Source organism: Neofelis nebulosa, chromosome 13, assembly GCF_028018385.1.
Source record: "Neofelis nebulosa isolate mNeoNeb1 chromosome 13, mNeoNeb1.pri, whole genome shotgun sequence".
Lineage (NCBI taxonomy): Eukaryota > Metazoa > Chordata > Mammalia > Carnivora > Felidae > Neofelis > Neofelis nebulosa.
The window spans coordinates 5,492,070-5,504,280 of NC_080794.1; the positions used below are offsets into that span (position 1 = coordinate 5,492,070).

Genomic DNA, 12,211 nt, shown 5'->3' on the forward strand with positions numbered 1-12,211 from the left:
CAAATTCACCCGGACTTCTGGTAAAACAGTGCACACACCACCCATCCTGGGTCAGTCAGATCTCTGTGGACAGAACAGATCACAGCTCATGAAATGGTTCCTTAAAGACGACCACGGACACCTGTTTGCTGGGGGCCATGAACGCACATCAAACACCCGATCACTTGTCTTTACTGTGCACACAGTGTATGCACGTTCTCCGAGTGCTGGGCAAACTCGGGAGCAGTGCACGCTCTGAGCAACCTGTATGTTCAGTATCCACATGTGGGAAGATCAGTTAAGTGACAATGTCAATACATGTTTCCAAAGCTCATTAGAGCTGTTATAACGTTGGCAAATGTCACTTTAACAAGAAAACATTCGTCTAGTAGAGACCAAAGTATTTTGAAACCATCAAATAAAAAATTTCACTTTTATTGCTACTTTCAACCAGCCAAGAAAACAAAAAAATCAGTTAAACAATTAACAATGAAAAATGTACTAAGTATAAGAGTGGCAAGTGATTTAAAAAACAGCTATAACTTTTGGAATAATTAACACTGTGATACCTATATGCAATTATCATTTGTGCATTTTTTATGAACATCTAAACACACATTTTTGAAAATTATGTGAAAAAAAATTTTTTAAAAGGCTCTTGACAAGCTCTAAAAAAATTAATTCAGAGGTTAGATAAGAATGGTCTTACCCCAGAAATCAAAACTTTAGGGCCTATTCCAGAAGCAATTTTATTTTTATGTGTAGTATGTTGACTTGTTAAATGGTAAGTTGTGACCAAAACTAAGAGAATACTATGTGTATGTTGATGACCACCCCTCCACCTAAAAAAGAAAAGGGATTGGGGTTTTGTGATCCCCGTAGTCACTTTCTTATTTATACTGGATTTTGCAGTAAAATGTGTTTTTCTCCAAGAAAATTCTCATTTATTCCCGTCAAGAATGTGATATTGGGGCACGTGGGTGGTTCAGTCAGTTAAGCATCCGACTTTGGCTCAGGTCATGATCTCATGGTTCGTGGGTTCAAGCCCCGCGTCGGGCTCTGTGCTGGCAACTCAGAGCCTGGAGCCTGCTTCAGATTCTGTGTCTCCTTCTGTTTGTCCCACCCCCGCTCATGCTCTGTCTCTCTCAAAAATAAACATTAAAAAAAAAAAATTAAAAAAAAAAAGAATGTGATAACATTGTAAAAAGATGTCTTCCAATGTCATTTGCTATAATTTCTTCTCACTTTTTCTTCATCTTCAAAACATTTTTTGAGCTTATCAAATTTTAGTAAAAAGTTTTACATCTAGAGAAAATATATTAGCCAGGGAATGTAATTTCTAACATGCTTTTGAAGGCTCTTTCACTATCTTATAGATATCACTAGGAAACACTTATTAAATGTAACAAACACAGGATGTCTCTCATCCGATGTTAAATTTTGAATATTCCATTTATATCAAGACATGGAAAATCCACCATACTTACTTTTCTATAACAGTGTTGGCTGCACAATCATGGCCAAGATTTTCTATGTAGGTCTGCACATCCTGAATAAGTCTTCCCATAAAAAATATTTGACAAAGAACAGGTTTTAGACAGGAAAATATTAAAACCCCAAATTTAAAGTTAACTAATACTTTATATCTGTCTAATTGAAAGCCTCAAAGTAGGGGCACCTGGGTGGCTCCGTCAGTTGAGCGTCTGACTCTTGATTTTAGCTCAGGTCATGATCTCACGGTTCATGAGTTCGAGTCCCACATCAGGCTCCATGTTGACAGTGTGGAGCCTGCTTGAGATTCATTCTCTCTCTCTCTCTCTTCCCCCCCCCCCCCGTCCCCCACTCTCTCACTCTCTGAAAATAAACTTAAAAAATAAATAAAATAGGGGCGCCTGGGTGGCGCAGTCGGTTAAGCGTCCGACTTCAGCCAGGTCACGATCTCGCGGTCCGTGAGTTCGAGCCCCGCGTCAGGCTCTGGGCTGATGGCTCGGAGCCTGGAGCCTGTTTCCGATTCTGTGTCTCCCTCTCTCTCTGCCCCTCCCCCGTTCATGCTCTGTCTCTCTCTGTCCCAAAAATAAATAAAAAATGTTAAAAAAAAAAAAAATTAACTTTAAAAAAAAAAAATAAATAAATAAATAAATAAATAAAATAAAAATTTGAAATCCTCAAGATAAAGACATAATCCTACTCAAGTAGGTACTTAATAGAAATGAAGACAGGTTGAAAATGGTGTCTTTTACCTTTGATCACGCCTAAACACAGTTCCAAATATACAGGCCTCAAGGACAAGTTCGCTGTAATTTTTAGCAGTTGATAAAGACACTTGGGACACATCTGAAGCAGAAACTATCCAAGATTTGCAGCAATAACTTATCAGTGTATTGAAGACTCCAGTTTTTATAGCAGACATTTCAATTATCTTGTACATAATCTGGAATGAAATACAATGGTCATTTTATTCTTTGACCCATTTAGGTTAAAAAAAAAAGTGTTGCTAAAACAACTTGTTTGATGGCTTCCAATGACAGTTTCAACCTAACCACAGAGGATAAAAAGTTAAAAATTCTTTATCGTTAAAAGTTTTGCAAGATGATTGATAATCACAGAATGCTTATTTTTCATTCCTCGGTAATAAAACTAAATGCAATTTCACTGATAGCGATATTCTCCCCAGACTCTCCAAAAGAAAAAACTGCCCAAAGTAACAGAATGGAAGGGAGAAAAATCTCTCACCCTTTATATTTTCAGTTTCCTTTGCATTTTGTCACCACCTCCCTCCCTTCTCTGAGGCAGCAAAGACCCTGGTCTCTAGGTGTGTGCTGTGGGACAGGCAAGGACAGAGAGGCAGTGCAGGGACAGCAGCGTCATAAAAGGACTTCATTTTCCATTTCCCCCTCTGGATAACAAGGTCTACACGAGTTCCTAGACATGACGTCCTTCCACCACGATACGTCCCCTACCGTGTATCAGTGGTTGCAAACGCCAATGCCTTCAGGAACCAGGAAGACCTTTTGATTACGGTTATATTCAGAGAATTGTTCCTTTATACAAGAAAAGCAACAGCATAAATGTGGTGACAGAGGGCACCTGCCGTCTGCCATTGGTCTCCAGGATGGTCAAGGACTGGTTGTGGAGAAATGCAAGGGGCGTGCCCTATCTGGACGGGCAGCTCCTAGGAGTGGCCAGGTCATCCAATTCTCCAGCATTCCAAGAGAAGGGAAACACAGACTTTCATGCAAACTGCCTAATTCTTAAAAGTTGGCAACTAATTAAAAAAACTTTTTAAGCATTATATGAATCAAAGTAAGTTTCTGTGGCACGTGTGGTTCACAGGCTACCCTTTTGCACATCTCTTCCATTTAATAGGTTCTGTTCTTACTCATGACACTGAAGAAGGTTCAAAATACATACTGACTGAATGAATACATAACAGCAAATCTAATACGTAATTACAAACAGAACTCTCTTCTTCCTCACGTGCTACAGGTCACACAAATTAAAAAAACAAAAAGTTACCCCCTTTTAACCTAAAGTAGTCAAATTCATAGAAACAAAGTAGAACGGTGGTTGCCGGGGGAGGGAGAGAAGGGGAGCTGTTTAATGAGTACAGAGTTCCAGTTCAAGTTCAAAAAGTTCTGGAGACCTGTTCCAACATGACCATACTTAACTCTACTGAACTCGAAAAATGTAAGAAGGTACATTTTACATTATGCATTTTTACCCCAATGTAAAAAAAGTTACCTCTTTTATTTTGAAGTATGCCTGGCCCTTGATTTTTGCAGCAGTGGTAAGAACTTTGGTATCAAAAACAAATTGAACAAAAGCTTTTAAATTAGACCAGAATATCAGCTGAGTGTTGCTTAAAGCAGATATAATTTTCCAAGCCATGTCAAAGGACTCCACACAGAGTGATTCAGAGGAGGTCAAAAGCTGGTAGGAAAAAAAAAAAAGAAAGAAAGAAAAAAAAGAAATACGTAATTATCTCTTAATTTCAGAAACTGATCTCTGTTCTGTAGTTATTCTTCACTTCAGGTCTCACTTTCTCTCACCTTGGGAACCAAAATTTTCATGCAGTGGAACACAGGCAGGACCTGATCCGAAGGCAGGACCGTGAGGGCTTCGAGAGCGGCCTGCAGGGTCCTTACTGGCATTTGGACGGCAGGTAGGATGGGTTCCAGAACTTCACCCTCTGAGGTTGGTATCAGGGTGTGATATTTCTTCAGCAAGAAAGAGAGGCAGACCCACTGATCATGGATATATTGTGCAACTATTTTCCCCCATCCTTGGGAAGACGAGGATTCTTCGCAAAGACTGAAACAAAAGATCAAGTCACTGCCCCAGGCCTCCGCCAGTCTGTGTCGGCCTCTCCTGCATGTAGTGAACTATCCTCACGGGGGAGAGAAATTCAACAGTCATTATTAAATAGCCCGTCTACCGAAAAGCAAGGGAACCACATAAACCTCAGCTTTCTAACTCTGAAGGTGGGTGTTTTCATTCACTTTAAGGGGATTCACCGAGAACCGCGTGCAGTCGGGTCAGTGGGTTTCCGGTAACACAGACGAGTAACGCGAGAACACGGGCTCAGCCTGAACGCGGCCTCATCTCCAAATCCGCATCCCCGATAAATAAGGTTGGGCCATCGCTCATTATCTCAATGACTAAAAACAAAACTGAAACTGTAAACGTGAGCAGAAAGACGCCCTTCGTGTAGCAGCTGTCCTCCAGGGTGCACACGCCTACCTGCTCTCCTCCTCTGCGTGGGGCTTCTGCAGCGTGTGATGGAGCGGGAGAGCGGAGAGGAACCTCTCCGTGGGCCCAGCCTCCAGAGAGCCGAGCTGCAGTTCCGGCGTCCGGTCGGTGGCCTCACACACCGTGGCCAAGGCAGCCATGCTAATGACCCTCTGGACCTGCGTGCCCAGCGTGGGCTCCTGAGGGGGAAACGGAACAATCTTATTTCACGTAGGCCAGTCCCACCCAGGCAGGACCCGAGAGCCCAGCCTACGGACGCCTCACACCCTCCCGTCCCCCTCCCGGCGACCGCCCATCAGTGAGAACAAGAGGGAACCCGACACCGCCCGTCAGGTTCGGTCCGTTCGCTTCGCCACTTCCGTACACATGGGCAGTGAACAAATGTAAGGTGGCAATAAAAATTCAGCAGTTCCGACTAAGAAGACAACTGGATCGCTTCGATTTGGGGGGTGGGTCCCTGGAAGCAGTCCCGTGACGGATGAGCCGCACACAGAGCCCGCGAGTATACGTGAAGCAGCACTTCTCCATCTTTTTCCTACCCACGTACGCATTCGGACACATTTCTACGGGGGAGTCTCGCTTTCACTGTCTGCCTGGAGTGTGTGAAGGGAAACAAGGCTCCAGGCGTACATGCAAATAATTCCTCCGCTCAGCTGTTAGCTGCCTCGGGAGAGGGGACACAGCACAGCGACCAGGAGCTACTCATGAACCAACGGGAAGAGGTCTGAATCCCGGCTCTGAACTCAATACCGGTCTGCCTGTGGACACGGCACACCTTAGCTTTCTCACCTGTAAAATGGGGACAATAATAGAATCCACCCTTCAGTGTTACTGTGACGGTTAAACAGATGGGAGGATTTCACGGGTAGCGCTTGATGCTCTACGGGCAGGAGCGCAAAGGAAGGAAACCAACACGGCCTGGCGTCGCACTGAGACGGGAAACCCATTACCACCACCACAGAAGCCAGGAGTGCAGGCCAGAACCCAACACACGGAAAACAGCTGCATCGAGAGTCTGAAAGAGGGCTCCCCAATACTACCAGCCCGAGAGGACCTCTCTGCTACTCATTCCCTTCCTCCCCCCATCCAGCCCCCCGTAAAATAAATCCACTATCTCTACGGATAAATTGTGCGTAGCAACACTGTCACCACAAGAAGTAAAATTCAGTGTTACTTTTAGTCAGTATGGTCCCTGTTAACCTTAACATAGTTCAGTGAATTACTAAAACAAGCCACCTTTTAAGAATCACTGTGATAGGGTTCATGATTTTGGTCTACATTCAAAGCTCACAAAGTCCTCTGACGGTGCGAATGCATTAATACATACCGGACAGGATGCTGAAGTACTAATCAGGCTTCCTTATCATTTTCTTTTGGGACAGTTCTTAAAAACAACTTTAAAAACTACATTATTAAAGCAATCATGTACATTCTCTGTTTTAATTAGCAGCCTGGACTTTCCGTGTGCCAGACGCTGTTCAAAAGTCTTAGCATGCATGAGCTCACTTTAACTCTCATGATCAACTCTGTAACCCTCATTTTGCAGTGGTGGTAAATGAGGCACAGAGACGTTAAGTAACTTCCTCAAGGTCACACAGCTAGCAAGGTTAAACACAGGATCCACATCTAGGAAGTCTAACCCCAAAGCCTGTGCTCATAACCACTACGCCTTTTTATGCCATGTTTTTTTTTTTTTTTTTTTTATGAAATTTATTGTCAAATTGGTTTCCATACAACACTCAGTGCTCATCCCAACAGGTGCCCACAAACCCATCACCCACCCAGCCCTCCCTCCCACCTCCCATAAACCCTGTTTGTTCTCAGTTTTTAGGAGTCTCTTATGTTTTGGCTCCCTCCCTCTCTAACCATTTTTTTTTCTTCCCCTCCCCCATGGTCTTCTGTTAAGTTTCTCAGGATCCACATAGGAATGAAAACATATGGAATCTGTCCTCTGTATGACTTATTTCACTTAGCATCACACTCTCCAGTTCCATCCACGTTGCTACAAAAGGCCATATTTCATTCTTTCTCATTGCCACGTAGTACTCCATTGTGTATATAAACCACAATTTCTGTATCCATTCATCCGTTGATGGACATTTAGGCTCTTTCCATCATTTGGCTATTGTTGAAAATGCTGCTATAAACATTGGGGTACAAGTGCCCCTATGCATCAGCACTCGTGTATCCCTTGGGTAAATTCCTAGCAGTGCTATTGCTGGGTCATAGGGTAGGTCTATTCTTAATTTTTTGAGGAACCTCCACACTGTTTTCCAGAGCAGCTGCACCAGTTTGCATTCCCACCAAGAGTACAAGAGGGTTCCCGTTTCTCCACATCCTCTCCAGCATCTTAGTCTCCTGTTTTGTTCATTTTAGCTACTCTGACTGGCGTGAGGGGATATCTTAGTGTGGTTTTGATTTGTATTTCCCTGATGAGGAGTGACATCGAGCATCTTTTAATGTGCCTGTTGGCCATCTGGATGTCTTCTTTAGAGAAGTGTCTATTCATGTTTTCTGCCCATTTCTTCACTGGATTATTTGTTTTTCAGGTGTGGAGTTTGGTGAGCTCTTTATAGATTTTGGATACTAGCCCTTTGTCCAATATGTCATTTGCAAATATCGTTTCCCATTCTGTTGGTTGCCTTTTAGTTTTGTTGATTGTTTCCTTTGCTGTGCAGAAGCTTTTTATCTTCATGAGGTCCCAATAGTTCATTTTGGCTTTTAATTCCCTTGCCTTTGGGGATGTGTCAAGTAAGAAATTGCTGTGGCTGAGGTCAGACAGGTTTTTTCCTGCTTTGTCCTCTAGGGTTTTGATGGTTTCCTGTCTCACATTTAGATCCTTTATCCATTTTTAATTTATTTTTGTGAATGATGTAAGAAAGTGGTCTAGTTTCATCCTTCTGCATATTGCTGTCCAGTTCTCCCAGCACCATTTGTTAAAGAGATTGTCTTTTTTCCATTGGGTATTCTTTCCTGCTTTGTCAAAGATTAGTTGGCCATACGTTTGTGGGTCTAGTTCTGGGGTTTCTATTCTATTCCATTGGTCTATGTGTCTGTTTTTGTGCCAATATCATGCTGTCTTGATGGTTACAGCTTTGTAGTAGAGGCTAAAGTCTGGGATTGTGATGCCTCCTGCTTTGGTCTTCTTCTTTAAAATTACTTTGGCTATTCGGGGCCTTTTATGGTTCCATATGAATTTTAGGATTGCTTGTTCTAGCTTCGAGAAGAATGCTGGTGCAATTTTGATTGGGATTGCACTGAATGTGTAGATAGCTTTGGGTAGTATTGACATTTTAACAATATTTATTCTTCCAACCCATGAGCACGGAATGTTTTTCCGTTTCTTTATATCTTCTTCAATTTCCCTCATAAGCTTTCTATAGTTTTCAGCATACAGATCTTTTACATCTTTGGTCAGCTTTATTCCTAGGTATTTTATGATTCTTGGTGCAATTGTGAATGGGATCAGTTTCTTTATTTGTCTTTCTGTTGCTTCATTATTAGTGTATAAGAATGCAACTGATTTCTGTACATTGATTTTGTATCCTGTGACTTTGCTGAATTCATGTATCAGTTCTGGCAGACTTTTGGTGGAGTCTATCGGGTTTTCCATGTATAATATCATGTCATCTGCAAAAAGTGAAAGCTTAACTTCATCTTTGCCAATTTTGATGCCTTTGATTTCCTTTTGTTGTCTGATTGCTGATGCTAGAACCTTCAACACTATGTTAAACAACAGCGGTGAGAGTGGACATCCCTGTCGTGTTCCTGATCTCAGGGAGCAAGCTCTCAGTTTTTCCCCATTGAGGATGATGTTAGCTGTGGGCTTTTCATAATGCCTACTTATGATGTTTAAGTATGTTCCTTCTATCCCGACTTTCTTGAGGGTTTTCATTAAGAACGATGCTGAATTTTGTCAAATGCTTTTTCTGCATCGATTGACAGGATCATATGGTTCTTATCTTTTCTTTTATTAATGTGATGTATCACATTGATTGATTTGCAAATGTTGAACCAGCCCTGCAGCCCAAGAATGAATCCCACTTGATCATGGTGAATGATTATTTTTATACGCTTTTGAATTCGATTTGCTAGTATCTTATTGAGAATTTTTGCATCCATATTCATCAGGGATATTGGCCAGGGATATTCTCTTTTTTTACTGGGTCTCTGGTTTAGGAATCAAAGTAATGCTGGCTTCATAGAATAAGTCTGGAAGTTTTCCTTCCCTTTCTATTTTTTGGAATAGCTTGAGAAGGATAGGTATTATCTCTGCTTTAAATGTCTGGTAGAATTCCCCTGGGAAGCCATCTGGTCCTGGACTGATAAGAATACGGTAATTGCAGGGGACTTTAATACTCCGCTTACAACATTGGATAGATCATCTAGACACAGGATCAATAAAGAAACAAGGGTCCTGAATGATACACTGGATCAGATGCACTTGATAGATATATTCAGAGCTCTGCATCACAAAGCAACAGAATATACTTTCTTCTCGAGTGCACATGGAACCTTCTCCAAGATAGATCACATACTGGGTCACAAAACAGCCCTTCATAAGTATACAAGAATTGAGATCATACCATGCATACTTTCAGACCACAATGCAATGAAGCTTGAAATCAACCACAAGAAAAAGTCTGGAAAACCTCCAAAAGCATGGAGGTTAAAGAACACCCTATTAAAGAATGAATGGGTCAACCAGGCAATTAGAGAAGAAATTAAAAAATATATGGAAACAAATGAAAATGAAAATACAACAATCCAAATGCTTTGGGATGCAGCGAAGGCAGTCCTGAGAGGAAACTACATTGCAATCCAGGCCTATCTCAAGATACAAGAAAAATCCTAAATACAAAATCTAACAGCACACCTAAAGGAAACAGAAACAGGACAGCAAAGACACCCCAAACCCAGCAGAACAAGAGAAATAATAAAGATCAGAGCAGAAAAAAACAATATAGAATCTAAAAAACTGTAGAGCAGATCAATGAAACCAAGAGTTGGTTTTTTGTAAAAATAAACAAAATTGATAAGCCTCTAGCCAGGCTTCTCAAAAAGAAAAGGGAGATGACCCAAATAGATAAAATCATGAATGAAAATGGGATTATTATAACCAATCCCTCAGAAATACAAGCAATTATCAGGGGATACTATGAAAAATTATATGCCGACAAACTAGACCACCTGGAAGAAATGGACAAATTCCTAAACACCCACACACTTCCAAAACTCAAACAGGAAGAAATAGAAAGCTTGAACAGACCCATAACCAGTGAAGAAATTGAATCAGTTTTATGCCATGTTTAAGAAAAGCTTATAGGTACTAAAATCTAGAGGAAAATACACATACACATAAGTTATTCCCAAAACAAGAAAGACAAATACTACAATGGAGGCATAAAGAATAGGTAAATAAATGAGTCACTGACCCAAGTTGGGCCCTATAAGGACCAGGCAGATTACTGACAAGCATTGTCAGTGGAAGGAGCGGACAGAAAGCCTAGATGGGGAAGGATGTGGCATGTGCTTGTCGTCCGTGAAGCTCTACGAGGTGGCCTAGCGTGACTACAGCAAAATGGTACTGGTTGGGGGATGACAAGCATTGTCAGTGGAAGGAGCGGACAGAAAGCCTAGATGGGGAAGGATGTGGCATGTGCTTGTCGTCCGTGAAGCTCTACAAGGTGGCCTAGCGTGACTACAGCAAAATGGTACTGGTTGGGGGAGGAGTAGAGGGGGAACAGTGTAAGACCAGGGCAGACAATGAGGTCGAGAGGCAAGGATGGGGGATGCTGGATGTGTTAGTACACGTTATATGTCATATATCAGATATTATGTATGTTATATGTCACATACCATATATTGTATACATTGAGACACATTAACGTGTCCCTTACTGGTTGGTATGGAGGCAAAGACTCAGTGCAAATCCACAATCTGTATCTAAATGGTCTTAAGACTGAAGTCACCACGCCTTTGTTATATACCTAATATTAGGATAGGAGTCCCAGTCTTCATCAAATATTATGAACAAAGGATACTATGTTAAAGTTAAATTTCAGCGGACACTTTTCATGTCAGAATATTGTATGATAATCAAATACGTATTCTACGTACGCCTCATTCAACCGAACTATACACCCTGAATCAAGGATTACCTTTCCATGGTCCATCTCTTGAAGATGCCGAATGGATGCATTTTTCAAAGGAGAAATAACTCTCCAAATGGGGTTGCCTCGTTTCCACCCAACCTTCAAATGGAGATTTATAAGCTCAGTTAATACCGTCAGGTATAAATGGCAACGATCCAGATCGGAAACCTAAGACAGACAACAAAACACGTTAACACGCAGGGCTCGTGGTTTTCATCAACCTGTGAGAGTTCAGACAGAAAATAAATTACCTTATTTAAACGCAGTAAAACAAGATACTAATAAGAGAAAACAAGCCATCTCCTCCAAGAGGCCCTCCATAATCTCCCCGAGCAGAGCTGAAGACTTCCTTCCCTGTGCTGACACAGCGACTGCACTTAACGCAACTGCAGCACACGTCACCATTTACTCCTCTTGCTGGCGCTCTGATCACGAGACCCTGGAAGGCAGAGACTGTGTCCTACCAACTCTTGCGTCCCAGGGCCAACACGTCATAAATAATGACAACTAGAACAAGGAAACTGCCTTTGTTTCAGGCAGATTGCGACACTCTGTTCTTACTAGGAAGGCTGCAGTCCCACCTCCCTAAGACGATGACTGAGTTTGAGAGGACACGCGGCTCACCCAGCATCTCAGGGCTGGCGTGTAGGAGAGGTGGAACTGAACACCTGGTATCTGAGACTCGTAGACACGTGCTTCAGTCCAGCTCCACCACCCACCGGCCCCGTGATCTAACCTCCGCGGGCCTGATCCCTCATCCACAAAATGCGGAGGGTAACGTCCACCCGTCACAGGGGTTCTGAAACAACTGAAAGTATGCTAAGTGGAGGAGCCCCGAATGGCGGGCCTGATGATTACTACCGTGCTCATTATGGATGATATCCTCGGAGGCCTTCCACCACACCAGGAAGCACAGAGTTCATCCATTTAATCAGTTTTTACTGAGCAACCACCACATGTGAGGCACTCCAAGGGCCGGGCCCCCGGGCAGACAGGAAGGAGCAGCTGCAGGAGCTGGTGGAGACCGGACACTGGGGTGAGACTGAGGGACAGAGTGCCAGGGAGGATTCTTAGAAACTGGCCGGATGGTGGTACATTCACTGAGAAGGGAATGGTGAGGGCTTCAGTTCTGAATGGCTTAAGTGTGACAGATGCAACTGGGCCATCAAAGAGCGCTAGGCTGACGGGGCGGTAGGCTGGGGAAAGCAGCCGGGCGTGAAGACGGAGAGGTAGGGTCCCTGGCACCACCAAAGCTGGGGGTGCAGCCTAGAGGGCCTCCCTCAACAGAGGAGCGTGAGAAAATAAGGGCCCGGGCCATCCTTACAAAA

General features: G+C 42.8%; 1 protein-coding gene across 5 annotated transcripts in view; it reads right to left on the reverse strand.

Moving 5' to 3' along the window:
• The window catches only part of TARBP1 (TAR (HIV-1) RNA binding protein 1), a 90,533-nt gene that overhangs the window by 38,513 nt on the left and 39,809 nt on the right, over positions 1–12,211 (reverse strand). For 4 of the 5 annotated variants that reach the window (XR_009252106.1, XM_058696184.1, XM_058696182.1 and 1 more), the window contains 6 exons: positions 10,890–11,051; positions 4,720–4,907; positions 4,029–4,290; positions 3,721–3,909; positions 2,220–2,410; positions 1,467–1,538 (listed from right to left, as the gene is read on the reverse strand). Coding sequence is in view for 4 of the 5 variants with exons in the window: in XM_058696184.1 (XP_058552167.1) it covers positions 1,467–1,538; positions 2,220–2,410; positions 3,721–3,909; positions 4,029–4,290; positions 4,720–4,907; positions 10,890–11,051 (1,064 nt within the window). In the remaining variant the exon portion in view is untranslated. The remainder of the gene's footprint in view (positions 1–1,466; positions 1,539–2,219; positions 2,411–3,720; positions 3,910–4,028; positions 4,291–4,719; positions 4,908–10,889; positions 11,052–12,211) is intronic. The other variant, XM_058696185.1, reaches the window with a different exon arrangement.